Source organism: Adiantum capillus-veneris, chromosome 19 (assembly GCF_014529385.1).
Source record: "Adiantum capillus-veneris isolate H3 chromosome 19, ASM1452938v2, whole genome shotgun sequence".
Taxonomy (NCBI): domain Eukaryota; kingdom Viridiplantae; phylum Streptophyta; class Polypodiopsida; order Polypodiales; family Pteridaceae; genus Adiantum; species Adiantum capillus-veneris.
Genome location: NC_140949.1, coordinates 50,513,313 through 50,531,279, shown reverse-complemented (window position 1 = coordinate 50,531,279; position 17,967 = coordinate 50,513,313). Strand labels below are relative to the sequence as shown.

General features: G+C 42.8%; 1 protein-coding gene across 10 annotated transcripts in view; it reads right to left on the bottom strand.

Moving 5' to 3' along the window:
* The window catches only part of LOC147433997 (DNA-directed RNA polymerase IV subunit 1-like), a 170,184-nt gene extending 152,456 nt beyond the window's left edge, over positions 1-17,728 (bottom strand). For 2 of the 10 annotated variants that reach the window (XR_015185333.1, XM_086490632.1), the window contains exons 1-8: positions 17,100-17,727; positions 16,933-17,024; positions 16,353-16,491; positions 16,100-16,233; positions 15,749-15,976; positions 15,358-15,519; positions 14,830-14,967; positions 12,500-14,395 (exon numbers count right to left, since the gene is read on the bottom strand). Coding sequence is in view for 8 of the 10 variants with exons in the window: in XM_086490632.1 (XP_086346758.1) it covers positions 12,500-14,395; positions 14,830-14,967; positions 15,358-15,519; positions 15,749-15,976; positions 16,100-16,233; positions 16,353-16,491; positions 16,933-17,010 (2,775 nt within the window). In the remaining 2 variants the exon portion in view is untranslated. Of the gene's footprint in view, positions 1-12,499; positions 14,396-14,829; positions 14,968-15,357; positions 15,520-15,748; positions 15,977-16,099; positions 16,234-16,352; positions 16,872-16,932; positions 17,025-17,099 lie in introns of all 10 variants that reach the window. The other 8 variants (XM_086490626.1, XM_086490625.1, XR_015185334.1 and 5 more) reach the window with 7 other exon arrangements.
* Positions 17,729-17,967: the final 239 nt, after the last annotated feature.

The following is a 17,967-nucleotide window of genomic DNA, read 5'->3' as shown; positions in this document are numbered from 1 at the left end:
GATCAGTTGTTTTCAGTTTGTTTTGAGTGAGATTGTTACACACATTGCACTGAGGAGCACCCACTATAGAGAGCACGACACATTATCCACGCTACAATGAGGGGGCCCTGTGATTCTCTTGTAAATACTGTACAGATGCATTCTCCTCTTAGATGTCTTACATATAATGTACGCGGGTTGTGCAACCACAATAAGTGGAAGCTAATCTGGCATTATGTACATACATATAAAGCAAATATAGTAATATTACAGGAGCATAATCAGTACGAGTTCGTTGATCAATGTTAGGTGCAGCAGAAGTGAATGTTGAACTTTGCTCAAGATGAGTGCTCCGAACTGTGCTCAAGGGTTCCTTTTACTTACGAAAGGGAGAGCCTTCCATTTCTTTAGTGAGAGAGTGCAAATGATCACAAAGTGGATAACATTGTGAATGAAGGTACTGAGACTGAGAGATAGAGAGAGAAGAATACGACACCACAAAAAGTTGTCAAACCCTCCTCCAAGGGCCCCACTCTCTATGGCGAGAGAGGTCTATGCTATTGATTGCACAATCCTCGTACAATGGTCTAAATGCAATGCACTTGCCAACGATGTCAACGACGATGAGGACAACGACAAGGCGGGCTGAAATTTTAAAACGTTAAGGGCTGAAATCTGCAAATCTTGTATCTGCTGAATTCTGACTCTATGTCGTTGATGACGGCCATGATGACGACGCGAAGACGATGCGCTGAAAACGAAGATGCTGAATCTGCAAACTCTGGCTGAATTGACCGTGCGACGAGGATCTGTTGCGGGAAGGTGAGATCTGCGAGGTTTGGGGGCTGTGGTACGGAGTCTAACTGCTGAAAATGCAAAACGCTGATCCTATAGGCTGAATTATCGCCGGGAATTTGCAAAACGCTAGACTGAGCTGCAATCTGCAATAACGCTAGGGCTGATGTTGATATCTGTTGCGAAACGCTAGAGAATCTGTTGTTACCATGCTGATCTGCAACTTGCAAAACGCTGGGGCTGATCTGCAAACGCTGGAAACGCTAGGCTGTTCTTGATGGCTGAAAACGCTAGGTTGTTCCATCGGGGGTCTTGCTGAGAAGGTGCACTGCTAGACACTTTGTCCCTGCTACCTCTTCTGCCAGAAAGTGCTAGTGCTAGCTTTCTTATATATTAACTTACCAACTTGCCCTACCCAGTTTTCCAACAAAGTCACTTACTAATAATGAGTGAAAAATGGCTAAAATAGGGAAAATGGGGTCTATGCACTGTAAAATGCTCCTGATGGGTACTGACTGTAATTCTGATGATCATGCTGTGTGCAACAAGAGGAAATGCAACTACTCTAAGTGTCTGGACATGGACGGTCTGCGAACAGACACAAAGGTGCCAAAACACTTCCTAAGCTAATTGAACCCTTGTCATGAAGTAGCTTGTCCACATACACATAGGGTTAGATGTGCACGTGACATCCCCTCCTTTTTACGTGAGGTACTCGTACCGAACTGTATGGCGTCGAGAGAGATCGCCAACAGTGTCTGGAATCCTGTGAAGGACTCTTTGCCGGCCCACTCTGATGCATGGGTTGTGCGATACTTGAACTTCATAAAGGTCTGCAACGCTTACTTCTTTGGGCTGCGCTGAAAGCGACAAAAAGTCATCTGAGGCTGCTTCAATGGTCCAATTGCATCTGTCAAAAAAATACGGAAGCGTAAACTGACGTTTAATTGCACTTCAAATACTCAAGAGAATTAGAGGGAGAGAGAAAACTTGACACTCCATTGGGGACCAGAAGATGGGCTGGTCCCCCCCCATAAAGAGAATATCTTTATTACTAAGGGAGAATCTTTACAAGCACAAGAACGGGGCATACGCCCGTCCTCTATTCTTTCTTCTGTTCTGTTCTGACTACTGACTAAGAAAGTGTTTCCACTTTCTTTCTGCTTAGGGGATTTCCCATCTTCTGCGAGACTGGTTGGAAGCTCTTGAAAAGAGAGTCTATCTTCCAAAACAGCTCATCGGAAGCTCTCACAGAGGAGAGTCCATCTTCCGTTATGTGTTGCCTTCATGCTCATTCATTCATGCATCGAACACAAAAGAGAAACAAGCAAAATGCACACGCACATGCTTGCTGTAATTTTCTGCACATAACCTGAAATTCTTACCTGTGCACACCCTTATGCCGAAACAGAGGTCTTCTTCGCGATGGAATCGCGCCAAACTTGATGTAGACTTAGGATAAGGAGAGAGAAGAGAATTTCTATGGCTGATCTGCTGAAAACAGCCCTAATCGAGGTGATTAGGGGCTGAAAACAGAGAATTACAGCAGCCACACTCTGCTAAGAGAGCGTCTACTGCAGCTTCTCGCGATGAAACTTCACCAGAAGGTGTCTATGATTGTGAGATCCCTTGTTCTTGACAATGGGAGCACAAGGCTACCACATATGTCGCAAGGGGCTGCTCTCAAGCTTCAATGGAGGGCTCCACCACGTAGAGCACGCTCACATTAGGGGGGGTAGGTGCACTGCCAGCCCTGAAAATGGGGGAGGGGGGCTCCTAAATAGCCATCAGGGAGAGGGGACGCTAGGAAGAGAGAGAGGATGAGAGTGAGAGTGAGAGAGAGTTAGTTTGCATTGGTAAGTGTGCCACTTGGCACACTTACTTTAAAAACTTAAAAACCATTCAACTTTTGACTTTAAAAACTGCTAGCTCATTAATTAAAAATGTGCAACTAACTAACAAATGCTACCAATGATTCTTTTATGAGAACACCAAAGGTCTGCCGGCGCAATGCCGCACTTGCACTGCACCGCCTTTACCTGTTCACACTTGTCCGGCCGCCTGCCCGGGCACGGACCGTTAAATTTAATTTAACGAAACTTACCCTAAGGCTTTATTAGCTTTATTAGCCTTAGGGTCACTGTTCTAAGGATCCCATCTCATTCATGTGCTTGTACTGACGCGCGTATTTTTCCTGAGCCTAAAATCTGAGGCTACTGCTTACCCCTTTCTGAAGACCCGATTTCCCAATCACTAGGGCTTCAAGGAAATTTCTGCTAAGGTCCCTCTGAGGTGTTGTGGCCCGCATTTAGGCTCACCTGAGGCCTTAGAACTGCTAGGTCTATTCTGGTGTGCACACAACTAATTAGATAATTCTTTTCTCGTAAATAAATTAATTATTTACAAGGTCTGACTTAGTTACATCCCTCTTGGTTCTAAACAGTGACCTCAACTGTAGAGCGTCAACATAACTGTGCAAGATGTCAGGGTAGTCCTTGAGATCGGACTCAGTCATCCACTTTGCATCTAAAGGAGTGTAATTCTTGAACTTGACTAAATACTTTCGATGTAGACTCCCCGACTTGAGTTGTCTCTCCGAGTGGTGTATTATCAGTTCAGGTTGAAGGATTTCCTCAGTCTCTTCGACTTCTGGAGGATCTTCTTGTACGGGCGCCACTGGAGGAGGTCCAACATAGGGTCGGAGGAGACTGACATGAAAAGCATTATGGATTCGCCAATTATAAGGTAAATCCAATCTGAAAGTCACATCATTGACTTTATCTGTAATTTTGAAAGGGCCGTAGAATCTATGGGAAAGTTTGACAACTTTCCCTTTGCCGACCCGCTTTTTCAATCTAGCTTTCTCAAACCGAAGCAGGACATCTTGTCCTTTTTCAAGATTGAGATTCCTTCTGTGCTTGTCTGCTTTTCTCTTCTGTTGCTCTTGAGTACGAAGAATCGCTTGCTTTACTTGTTGATGGGCAATATCAATATTGCGCACAAATTCATCTGCGGCGAAGATGTTTTCGTTGGTCACCATAATAGAAAGTAAGAGTGGCTTCCCGTAAATAATTTCGAAGGGGGCTTTACCAGTTGAGGAATATATGGTATTATTATACGCAAACTCAACTATTGGTAAGTACTGTTCCCATTCGGATTGTCGTTCCGAAACATAGCACTTGAGGAGATCTAAAACAGTGGCATTAGCGATTTCGCTTTGACCATCTGTTTGAGGGTGATAAGCTGATGAAAAATCAAGCTTAGTTCCCAAGTTTTCAAACAATGCCTGCCAAAATAGACTAGTCATGCGGGGATCTCTATCGCTGAAAATAGTCTTTGGCAATCCATGGTGTTTAAAAATCTGAGCTAGAAATATTCTAGCCATGTGATCAGCTTTGATCCTCTTCTTTATTGGAAGAAAATAGGCTTGCTTACTGAATCTGTCTACTATAGTCCATATTGCATCATTTCCATTCTTGGATCGAGGAAGATCCGTAATAAAATCCATGGCAATACTTTCCCATGGCGTGTTAGGCACAGGGAGCGGCTGAAGCTTGCCATAAACTTTATGTCTGTCATATTTTACCTTTTGGCAGACTAAACACTCACGTACATATTTTTCAATGTCCGCACGGAGTGTTGGCCAAAAGAAATACCTTTCGAGGGCACTAGTGGTGGAAGCAATTCCCCGATGCCCGGCATAAGGAGAATTATGTGCTTCATCCATCACCTTTTGTCGTAAGGGCTGAGCTATGCATATTGCTTGTTGACGATAGAGTGTATTATCCCTGATAGAATAAGGTGGCTTTGAGTGACCGGCTTGAAGATCTGCCCAAATTGTGGCGAAGTCTGGATCTTGAGGATACATCTCGCTGAGAGATTCTAGTTCCTCATGATAAATTGTTGTTAGTGCATTGATCTTTGGACGCCTGGAGAGAGCATCTGCAACTGCATTCTTTGTTCCAGAAGTGTGTAAAATCTGAAAATGAAACATTGAAAGAAAGTTTTCCCATCTCATCTGCTTTTTTGATAACTTTCTCTGTGTGAGAAAGTAGCGAAGACTTTGATGATCTGTCTTGATAATAAAATCAGCTCCTAATAGATAGTGTTTCCAAATGGAAAGAGCATGAATTACTGCCATTAGCTCTTTTTCGTATATGGAGGCATGCAACTCTGCATCTTTAAGGCGCCGACTTTCATAGGCTATCGCGTGGCCCTCTTGGTTCAAAACTGCTCCTACACAATCTCCAGATGCATCGCAGTATACCTCGAAAGGTTTGCGAAGATCAGGGACGGTGAGAACAGGTCCGTGACTGAGTAGATACTTAAGCTTTTCGAAAGCTTGTTTTTGTCCAGACCCCCAATGGAATGGAATCCGCTTCTTTGTCAGGTCATGGAGGGGACCTGCTATCGCGGCAAAAGCTCAAATGAAACGCCGATAATAAGAACAGAGGCCAAGGAAACTTCGTACATCATGTACTGTAGTTGGCGTAGGCCATTCTACAACTGCTTGAATCTTATCAGGGTCCATTCTCACCTGGTTGTGAGATACTATATGGCCCAAATAGTGGATTTCTTTTAGAAAGAACTCACTCTTCTTAGCATTCACAAATAATTTGTGTTTGCGTAATTCTTCAAACACTAAGGCGAGATGCTTATAGTGTTCGTCTTCCGTCTCTGAGAAGATTAAGACGTCATCAAAGAAAACGCCTGTAAAGCTTCTGTATGAGTGGAAGATTCTATCCATCATTCTGTTGAATGTAGCTAGTGCATTAGTGAGCCCAAAAGGCATCACTAGAAATTCATACAACCCGAAGGTTGTTCTAAATGAAGTCTTATGAACATCCTGAGGAGCTATGCGGATTTGATGATAACCGCTCTTCAAGTCTATACGACTAAAGACACTGGCTCCGTGTAACTTATCAAGAATGTCGTCAATCCGAGGGATTGGAAATCGATTCTTGATTGTGATCTTGTTTAGAGATCTATAGTCTATGCACATGCGGAATGTGCCATCCTTTTTCTGTACTAGCAAGACAGGTGAACAATATGGAGAAGTACTAGGCCTTATTAAGCCCTTCTCCAAAAGTTCGTTAACCTGCTTGAGAATTTCCTCTTGCTGCATTAGACTAACTCGATAAGGGGGCTGATTTGGAGGAGAACTTCCTGGGATCAAATCAATTGTATGATCCTCAGGTCGCGAAGGTGGGAGTTCATTTGGAAGTTCATCTGCAAAACAATCTTTATATCTTTCTATTAACTTAAGTCTTTTTTACTCTAAAGAGGAAGAAAGTTGTGAAACAGACACATCTCTCTCTCTTGCAAAAATCAAGTACGCTGAAACACACTTTTTCATTTCTTTCTTGATGGCAATGTGATTGGCGATAGGAATACGCCAATCACCTGCATCTGCAAGTACAAGATACTCCTTTCCTTTATGAGCAAAAGATAAGGTTTTCTGAACATAGTCAGGAATGGGATGCATCTTGTAGTGCCAAGGCATTCCCAAGATAACATCGCATCCTTCAAGTGAAGCTAGTAAGAAAGACTCTTGATCCTTGTAGTCGTCGACCTTTAGATTCAACTTCCCTATGATTGGAGTAGAGTTTGAGTTCTGCCCTTTGAAAGCAGATTGCACTTGAATAGAGACTCCAAAACTATTGGGCTGCAAGTTCAGGTCGTCAGCTAGCTTGGTAGAGATGAAGTTGTCTGTACTACCAGGGTCAAACAAAATAAGAGCCCGCTGGTTGTTGATACTACCCCATGCTTTGAGAAGAGCTCTTTCTTTTCCATCCTTGGTTGTATTTCCCTGTACATCTGGGACTGCATTGGAAGAGGGTGGTTGTGGAGGTTTGGTAGGACAGTCACCCTTCATATGACCAACTTGTGCGCACTTGAAGCATCTTCCTTCACTAATGTATGTTCGCAACTCAGCAGGAGAGAGATATCTCCCTTTCTTGGGCTGATTTGGCTTTGCTTCTACTTCGGAGGCGGTTCTTTTCTTCTTTTGAGAAGAAGTAGAAGAGGTAGGCTGCTCATGGAGAGCCTTCTGCTTAGCATGGTAAGTGCTTTGCTCCATCTTCCTGGGAGTACCCTTGTCATGTATTCCATCAGCTATGCGGGCTGATTCCATAAGTATCTGCAAGTTACCTCGAGGGTAAAGCTTCATAGCCTTTTGCAAGGCTTCATGCAAACCTGCTTCAAACTTGCGCATCTTCTCCGAATCGTCAATCTTCTTGAATGGAGTGACTTTCAAGAGAACGTCCCAAAACCTATCCACATAGCGTGGAACAGTTTCGTTCTCTGACTGTGAAAGTCGATCCCATTCTTTCTTTACCTCTTCCTCATAGTCTGGAGGAAGGAGCTGTGCGTAGAACTCCTTCTTGAAAGTGGTCCAATCTTGGGGTTTGCGATCTTCCACGATAAGGGTTAACCACCAATTGCTGGTGGTGCCTTTCAGGTACAAACTAACATGGCGAAGCTTGGATCTTTCTTTAAAATTCCCTTCAGCAAATGCAACTTCAAATTGGCGGATGAAAGCCAAAGCTTTGTCATTATCACGCCGTCCATTGTAGGTGTCGAATTTCACATCTCTATCTCCCGACTTGAATGTTTTCTGCCTGTGGTGCTTCTTCTTATGGTGCTCCTTCTTTCTATGCTTAGACTCCTTGGGGACAGGAGTCCTTTCCCTTGAATGTACTTCTTGCTGCGACGGATCGTCAAGAAACATGTCTTCCGGAGAAACTATGTCTTCCAGATCCTTCATGAAAGAGAACTGAGGGGAATCAGGGGGATCCTGCTCTTAAACTTTTGGATTAAAACGCACATGACGTTCTGGAGATTTCTTCTGCCTCTCGTGCATGCGGGAAGTTCCAATCAAAGGATCTTTTCTTGATTGTGGCGCCTTCGGGTTCTGCGGAATTTCTCCCGACCCCATCGGCATTTTCTCCTTCCCTTTTTCAAGAGTATGGAGAATCTTTTGGACTTCTGGATGGGAGAGAGCTTTCTCCAACTCTTCCACCTGCTGTTGAAGGAGAGAGAACTCTATCTCGCGTCCTCCCATTTCTGCAGTCTGCCAAGAGTCGTCAATCCCTTCAGGAAGAGAGAGAGTACCTTGCTCTGATACCACTGTCACAAAAATACGGAAGCGTAAACTGACGTTTAATTGCACTTCAAATACTCAAGAGAATTAGAGGGAGAGAGAAAACTTGACACTCCATTGGGGACCAGAAGATGGGCTGGTCCCCCCCCATAAAGAGAATATCTTTATTACTAAGGGAGAATCTTTACAAGCACAAGAACGGGACATACGCCCGTCCTCTATTCTTTCTTCTGTTCTGTTCTGACTACTGACTGAGAAAGTGTTTCCACTTTCTTTCTGCTTAGGGGATTTCCCATCTTCTGCGAGACTGGTTGGAAGCTCTCGAAAAGAGAGTCTATCTTCCAAAACAGCTCATCGGAAGCTCTCACAGAGGAGAGTCCATCTTCCGTTATGTGTTGTCTTTATGCTCATTCATTCATGCATCGAACACAAAAGAGAAACAAGCAAAATGCACACGCACATGCTTGCTGTAATTTTCTGCACATAACCTGAAATTCTTACCTGTGCACACCCCTATGCCTAAACAGAGGTCTTCTTCGCGATGGAATCGCGCCAAACTTGATGTAGACTTAGGATAAGGAGAGAGAAGAGAATTTCTATGGCTGGTCTGCTGAAAACAGCCCTAATCGAGGTGATTAGGGGCTGAAAACAGAGAATTACAGCAGCCGCACTCTACTAAGAGAGCGTCTACTGCAGCTTCTCGCGATGAAACTTCACCAGAAGGTGTCTATGACTGTGAGATCCCTTGTTCTTGACAATGGGAGCACAAGGCTACCACATATGTCGCAAGGGGCTGCTCTCAAGCTTCAATGGAGGGCTCCACCGCGTAGAGCACGCTCACATTAGGGGGGGGTAGGTGCACTGCCAGCCCTGAAAATGGGGGAGGGGGGCTCCTAAATAGCCATCAAGGAGAGGGGGCGCTAGGAAGAGAGAGGGTGAGAGTGAGAGTGAGAGAGAGTTAGTTTGCATTGGTAAGTGTGCCACTTGGCACACTTACTTTAAAAACTTAAAAACCATTCAACTTTTGACTTTAAAAACTTCTAACTCATTAATTAAAAATGTGCAACTAACTAACAAATGCTACCAATGATTCTTTTATGAGAACACCAAAGGTCTGCCGGCGCAATGCCGCACTTGCACTGCACCGCCTTTACCTGTTCACACTTATCCGGCCGCCTGCCCGGGCACGCACTGTTAAATTTAATTTAACGAAACTTACCCTAAGGCTTTATTAGCTTTATTAGCCTTAGGGTCACTGTTCCAAGGACCCCATCTCATTCATGTGCTTGTACTGACACGCGTATTTTTCCTGAGCCTAAAATCTGAGGCTACTGCTTACCCCTTTCTGAAGACCCGATTTCCCAATCACTAGGGCTTCAGGGTAATTTCTGCCAAGGTCCCTCTGAGGTGTTGTGGCCCGCATTTAGGCTCACCTGAGGCCTTAGAACTGCTAGGTCTATTCTGGTGTGCACACAACTAATTAGGTAATTCTTTTCTCGTAAATAAATTAATTATTTACAAAGTCTGACTTAGTTACAGCATCTATAAACGTAGGTCCACCTTCATCAAGAATCTTCGAGAATAAAAATTCATGAAACCCTTCCAACACAAAAATGAACATACCCATTCCATGTAAAGTGACTGGAACAATTCTAGTCTTCTATAAAGACTGTGCATGCAATGTAGATGAACAAAGGGACAGAGTGCCAAACCGTGTATCAAACACACGCAAAAAATGGAATCGAAACTTGTCTTTCTGATCTAAATCTATCAACTGTGGCAAATCACAATGGAAATGCCGATGCTTGATGCTCAATCCTTCTTGTGCTCTTTTGGATACTGAGTCATACCGAGAAAGAGACATGGAATGTGAATTCCTTGAATGCAAACATTTCATCTTTTCATGAATAATCCGCATACGTTCGTGCTCATTCATGAGTAAATCGTGTTCATCGTACAATATGGCTTGCATATGAAAAGGGAACACATAAAGACGGTGACTAAAATACAGAAAACCATCACGAATAAAACACTCAAACAATCCGTACCGACTAATCATGTGCATACACAATACTTCCTGAGTGGGTTCCTTAGATCTTGACTCGAGAGCCAAGAGCGGTTCTTCGTAATTGATCGTATATGCAATGAGGTTAGCTTCACTAGAAAAAGCATCAACTAAACCATCATCCTTGTGACAATCACATCTTTATCCTGCAAAGCATCATGCTTGTGAATAATCACATCTATATCATGCAAATCATGTGTGTCATGCTTTGGAGAAGACAAGACTGAGAGAGTCTCCTTCTCCTAATTCTTTTCAATCTTCGCCTGCACATTAGAAATGAGAGATGAAGAATGAACAACTTCCTCCCCATGAATGACAATGGGAGAGTCACTTTTGGCATTGAAAGTGAAAGTATTGGCTGCCCAATCAATGAGAGGGTTATGCTCACGAAACCATCGAATGCCTAAAAGTATATCACATCCTGAGAGAGGAAATACTACAAATTTTCAACGGAAGGCCACTTGTTGAACCGTGAATAACACATCAAGACACTCTCGTGTAATGAGAGAGTCCATACCGGGAGCAAAGCCCGACACCTCGAAAGGAGATGTCTTGCTAACCTCCAAGCGGGCTCTTTCGATAAGAGAGTCACTTATCACATCATGCATACTGCCTGGATCAAACAATATGACAAAACGCTGACCATTCACATGACCATAACACTTAATGAGAGACTCGTTAATGGGAGGATCATGAGAAACTTGGGTCACACTCGTGTTCTCATTTATGGCATTAACAGAGGATGTGGGTTCAGTGGATTCTTTAGATTCGCTGGATTCAATCTTAAACATGTTCTTTTTATGTGACCCTTGATGTGACAACGATAACATCGACCTTCACTTAGACTAAATGCTTTGTTCTTCTGACGTGATATATCTTCCTAAAATTCCTTGTGCTACTTTTTCATCTGGGGTGAGCTTAGGTTTAGCAATTGTGTTAGCTTTATCCTTAGATTCATTGTGAGTGTTCTTTTCCAAGAGACTAGAAGAAGATTGGTTAGAAGAGTTACCATTCTTAGCATTCTTACCAATCTGAGTGTTCTGAGAAGTCTGAGAGGTACTTTGAGAAGTCTTGTTCTCCTTCGGCTTTCCCTTATTGTGCTTCATCTCCTGCGCGAGAAGAATCGCTACCGCCTTGTTGAGATCGACGGGATCGAAGACTTCCACATCAAACCTGACATAGTCGTCCAACCCGAAAATGAAAGCCTCTTTGCGCTTCGCATCCGATTTGCGTAATTGGGTGCCAAGCTGCAAAACACAGTTAGAAAAAGACATGACTGGAGTACCATTTTGCTTAAGATTGCGCCAATCTTCCTTTAATCGCGCTAGGTACTGAGGTGGCAAGAACCGCGCCTTGAGCTTGTCTTGGACGTCGGCCCAACTCAAAGAAAGAGGCACGCCTACCTCGGCTTCCTCTAGGGGTGTGGCCAATTGCTCCTCTTGCCATGCTTGATACCAATTAATGGCATCACCGGCAAGATACATGGTTGCCGTCAAAACTTTGCTATTCCCTGTCTTCTTAGCTGTCACAAAATAAGCATTAAATTGATGCAACCAAGAATGAATAACATTAGCATGACTGGCTGATTTCGAGGAGTATCAGCAAAGGCCAAGATATGTCACTTATGTCGTATAGAGCGAGAGACAGAGCTACACTACATATGTCATTGACCAATGTACTATGAGATACGGGGCCACGTCCATTGTCTGTACAGAGAGGGTTTTGGACCACTTTCTAGAGTCATGAGATACAAGGACCAGTGGTGCCTCAAATTGTTTTTACTCATAGCTGCGCAGATATAGAGAGATCTTGTTGAGGACATCAAGGAAGAGCTAGTCTCAAAGGCAGATCACAGATTTCTTCACACCAGCCGGTGGACAACTAGAGGAGCAGCCCTCATAGCAAATTTCATATCCCACCCACACAAGAGGTACGTTGATTGATTGAGCGATTGAGCTAGGTAGATCCAAGCGCCCATGATCACAGCGGGCCTCGTAGCATCACGAAGGTTGCAACAGAGGATCCTGATCACTCTAGCTCGACATGCAAGACGTCCAGTCTCTAACTGACCATGGAGAAATTGATAAGTTTCGACAACAACCAATGAGGGATCTCCTCTAAGTTTGATCCACCTACCTCTATTGATTTGATTTTGATTTGTATCACTCACTATATCGACTCATTCATTATATCAGCTTTCTACACCCCCCCCCCCCCCCCCCCCCTTTCAGTTCTTTGTACTCTTTTTCTGTACTCTGACATGTTATCAGATTCACCACTTCTAACTTTTTTGGTCTCATAGGTCATTTTGGCCTTTTGAAGACATTAATACAACATTTCATTCCATCATATCTCTCTCTCTCTCTCTCTCTCTCTCTCTCTCTCTCTCTCTCTCTCTCTCTCTCTCTCTCTCTCTCTCTCTCTGTGTGTGTGTGTGTGTGTGTGTGTGTGTGTGTGTGTGTGTGTGCGCGCGCGCGCACACGTACAATCTAAAAGATTATGCCTCTTGACTTATAGCTCAAAAATATAATATATACTCCATCATTACAGAGGCTTACCTTCAACAATTCAATAGGATTTGTCTTTGCCAGCTTACTTTGATCAAATGTGTAATTATAGGCTGGCTCAATTACTGCTGTCACTGCCAATGTACCGACCGCCTCAGACCCAACAGACAACGTCTGTGAACTCATCAATTTGTGTTTGCTATCTTCATTGTCATCTTCAAGACCTTCATAAAGAAGTTGTATGACATGATTGTCTGAACGCGTACGCACAGACCCATCATATGCTAAATACAGCTCCCTTAAACCAAACATACACTTCCTAAAGAGTTCCCCAGGCCCTTCAGCACCAAAGCCTTTCCCTGGCTTACGAGAAGAGATTAAGTGACTGACAAATTCTGAAGAATTAAGGCCATCTACAAAGCATGTGCCCACAATTCCGGGATACTCACAAAAATCCTCATATACTATTTCTTTTGAAGATAACCATCTTTCCCCATGTGAAAGTTGCAAGCCTAAGCATGCACATTGCTGTACTAAGTTTGAAAAGGACCCTTTGCTTCCTGCCTTAACCATAGCCAGCATGGAATTGAAAGGAGAGCTGTGTCTTTCGACTGTTGTTTGTATTTCACCAAAAACACCTTGAAACTCTCTTGTTGCAGCTCCTTCAGCACTCTTGGTGATGACCGGACTTAACAACTTCTCTTCACAAACAAAATCAAAAACATCAGTGTCACCTGCACTAGTAAATCCGTCAGGACCAATTTCGCCCTTTCCTGATACGACGAATTCAATCTGCCTCTCCAAATCTAAAGCTCTTTTTGAGGAGAGCTTCGCATCTTCTAAAGCAATCTGAATCTCTGTTAATAGCTTTTTCCGCGATGGAAAATCATCTGTCAAGTACATATCCTTCAGGCCCACACTAAAACCTACTTGAAACATCCATTCATGCAAAACATTTTGAAGCATTGTTAAAAATTCAAGTGCTTTCTGGTTCCCTTGTGAATGGCACAGACTAGCAACGATTCCGTGTTGGCTATCCATTAACCATTTGTTTTCCACTGTACATTCCAAAAACTCACTATCATGTACAAAGACAGAAGTTGCATATGTATAATCTACGTGAGGGGGTAAAGTCATACTCAGAACCTGCAAGCCTGTCCACAAAGAAGCCCTTGCCCCAGGTGCTTTAATAATCGCAGGTCTTGGGACAGGAGAACAACAATACATGTTTAGCATGTGAATCTCATGTTTACTTAGCCAAAAATGTCTTTGTAAAATTAAATAGCTAGAAAGAATTCCATCTTGAGAAAGCTTCAACAAAGCTTGGCCTCCTTGGGAGGAGATCATCTGTTGAGATACATCCAATAGCTCAGTTACTTCTGCCCTAGCTTCAAGTGACTGAGGAGCATAGACATGGAGCAAGTCACCATCAAAATCACCTGAGATGGGGCCACATAGGATTGGATTTATCCCAAAAGAATATCTTTCTTCTATCTTTGCTCGGAAGCCAATAAATGAATGCTTGTGTAATGAAGGTAATCTGTTGCTGAAAACAAGATCACCATTCATCAAAGGCCGTTCTATAACATCCCCAACTTGAAGGTCTAAAGGCCTTTGCCCACACGACATGCGCCACTTCTCATTATTTCGGGTGACAAAATACTTGCTTGGACAGTCACGGATACACTTCTGGAATCTTTGAACGTTGTGGCTTGTTATCCCTTCATTCACCATCAAGTTTTGTGCTACAATTCGTGGAATGGCCAATTGCTGTAAGGTCATATGTGGGGCAGCAGAGAGCACTCCAAGAGAAGAATAGTGAGAGCGCTTTCCTAGGATATTCATTTTGAACCATGTTTGCCCTGACTTTTGAGCTGTCTGGTGGTAAGTTTCCCTTTTAGGAGCCTTTCTCTTGTGTAAACGTGGGTCCTTTTCACTGGAGAAAATCTGCAGAGCAAGTTAATCAATTCAAAAAAGTCACTAAATACGACAGAGTGAAATCAATATCTGTAATCCAAGCTTTTTTTTATAGCAAGTTTTGCAATCAGACCCTAGAATTTGTAAAGGACTAAAGTCTAAGAAACAGCTTAGTTGATAGAAGCAGCTTGATCTAGCATTACAACTCTTCAGACCTGGAAAAAGAGGAGGGAGAAGTGAATAAAGAAACAACATGCTTTTCAAGTATTCCATCAGAATCTATTCATGTGGATCTAAATTAACCTCCTTAATGCGCTTTTGTAAAGATTGTGATATAACAAGGAGACACAAGAACTTGGTAATAGCAATAAAAGTAGAAGCATAAATTGTTAATACAGCAACCATGTGTATCCTGTTTAGTGCAGATAGGTCATTCCGTCATGCTTGACAATAGCCTAATTTACCTTAAAAGATTTGTAGTAAGCTGCAAATCTGGCTTGCAGCTCCATTGTATCTTTGTATGCAATGTTAAAATCATCATATTCCTTCTTCAAGGATTTGTTCATAGAAAGTATTGAGGAAAGGGATCTTGTTTTCTGGTTCTGCAGGCACAAAATGCTGAATAGAGTTAATAAACACCAGCAAAAGAAGTGCAAGAGTATACAAGCTTGGGCAAAAAGAGGAAGCTCCACATTATATATGTGTGCACAATATCGACTAGCTTGAACTTTCTTAGGAAAATATTTATGAATGATGTACTAAGGAAAGGATCTCATTTACCATTTCTGCAGGAAGAAAACACAATTACACTCATGCCCCTCGCATTGCAAAAACGACACAAGATTACTAGACTAGAGAAAAAAACTTCTTCCATAAGAGGAGACGCAGCCTTTGAATCCATGCACAGACAAGGTATATCACAGACTCCATCTGTTACATTGTTTAAAAGCTCTGGCCATAAAGGGATCAACAAAAAATCTGAAAGAACTTACGAGTTCAAGTCTTCTCAAGCTGTGCCCATCTTTGAACCCATCCATTAATCTAAGACAGTTTGGTGGGATCAAAAAACTATGAATAATCAAGCAAGTAGGTCTCAACGTAAACCCTATTCTTCTTAAAACTTCATCTGGTACGTTGTTCAACATCCGGATTGCCTGAAAATCGCAAATAACAAATGACTTAGAGAAAACGTCAAAGCTCTTGACACTTGCTAGGTACTCGAGCACACAAGGGATGAGAATCAAAACTGAACTCTAATATAGGAAAAAATAAAGAATATTCTGATTGCTCAAAGATGAATACATTATGTCATAATCATAGTCAAAGCTCTTAACACAAGCACTTGTACGACAAGCATGTAAATCTAGAAACAGTGACGTTTACCTCTGCAGGCAAAAGAGGCCGGGAGAGTCGGGGGCTATCAATGACATCCATGCTCCTATCCACAAAGCTCCAAAAATCTGCTGGAAATTGTGATGCTTTTTTTGAAACGGCATGCATTTCGATAGTGTCTATATCAAAATCTTGCATCTTCCTTGTCACAACCCTAAACCTAAGCTCCGGATAAGCTCCCTCTGCATTGCAGTGCTTGCAACCTCCTTCCTTCGAATCCTTCAAGAAAAAATTGTAAGGTATAATCATTTAAAATAGGACAACGAATCAAGTCAAGAAGTTTGAGGGTGTCTCCTACTACATAATTTACACTTAAACAGATCAGACTTAGGACAAGATTACCTGCTTTCCTTTTTTTCGTTGGTTGTCTTTTCTATTGCCACAGCCTGGGCATATTAGATTAAGGATACGTACTAAGATTCGAATGTGTTGAGGATTGAAAATAGGAAGAGCCAGACAAAAATGTCCAAAATGCCCTATTTTCAACATTATTCAACAAAATTAGAAATTCTTAGGAGGACCAACCGGGGGGGGGGGGGGGGGGAAACTCAGCAAACGAACTCTAGCTGCATAAAATTTTGTACAAGCCAGCTACCTGGGCATAAATGTTCTTTGTTGCTCATCATTTGACATGTCCCACATTTATCTTCATTGTTTGGAAGGCCTAGACGGGGATCATAAAGGCTCTTTGATCCTCGAGTGCTCTCGTGGGAGCCAAACGTAGATGAATCTATCTGAAGAGTTTAAAACAGGCAGATGGAGAAGTCTTCAAACAAGCTCATGCATACAAACATAGCTAGACACAACAAGTTCCCCGATGTCACCTCCGGATGGTGGCGTGACTAACAAGGGGACAGGGAATAAAAGACATGGCATGAAAAAAAAATTTACCCCCCAAAGGGGGGAACTTGGTTCCTGCCTCCGCCAGCTTGGCGGCGATTGGAGGCTCTTTTCGCTTTGTCGGCTTCTGGCCCAAAAAAGTTAAGTACAAATTTCAGACCTACAACATTATACTTCTTTCGCACATACGAGCAAAAATTTCATAGCTACAACACTATAGTTCCCCTGACATAATTACCAGGTGATTAACCTGGTAATATTGCAGGTGATTAACCTGCAAAATGCAGAATGCAGTTAGCTGTAAAAGAGATATTTCAAATACACTTCTGACTTACTATCTCGTTGGATGACAAAAGGTCAAAGCCAATCATGTGCAAGGAAGCCATTTGTGGCTCAGTCCAATTTTCTTCCATGGCACATCAAATTCCTGAAACCATCTCTGACAAGGTAAGGAGGGCTTCCTGCAAACTAGGGACTTGCTATTCAAGAAGAAAAACCTCACCTTTATGTGCTACAATGTTGATGTTGATTCATCCACCCACATGCAAAACCAGTTCGCCTGCTCTTCTCTTCTTCTCTTGCTTACAGTTTGTCTACCATATGTTAATATGAATTTTCTTTCCTTCAGTCTTCAGCCTTGCGCGCGGGCGTTTTCCCCAAGGTGCCTTGTTGGCATTTTTTGGAGTCCAGATTGCCCAGTAGTATGTATGCGCTAACGATTTTGGAAAATTATGAAGGTACAGAATCTTCGACGATGCGCTTTCTCTCTCTCTCTCTCTTTAGTCCGACTCCTCAGGTAAAACTGGACTTGTCTCTCTCACATTCGTCTGTGTCGCGTAAGCGAGTAGTCTGTAGAGTCGACGTGGGGTGCATGAGGGAGCAGGAGCGAAGGGACGTGCGAAGGTGCCGAGAGCAGACTTCATTATATTTTTTCCTCATTCAGATGATGTGACGACAAAAACAGCCCATGTTATGATAGTTACTGCAGACGCTTCAGGATTTCTCACTTGTGTGTGCTCAAGCTCGATTCTTAATGATGTTTTTCTGTGCTTGTGCTTCTATCAGTAGATTGGTTTAAGAATCGGAGAAGATTCTACATGCAAATGCGCCCCCTCTATAAATTGCATATGATCACGAGCAGTACTGTACTAAAGTATCATTCCTTCCTAAACACATAGATGATAGACAGTATGAGTTCCCTTTGATCACGAGCAGTACTAAAGTATCATTACTTGATAAGCCTAACAAAGTATCATTACTTGAGTAAGCCCAACGTGATTTTCCACTTTCTAAGCCCTGGAGTGAACCAATTGGCCTTGTGTCGATCGTTGACCAGTAAAAGAGCGTCAAGATATGACGTTGTTGTAGCC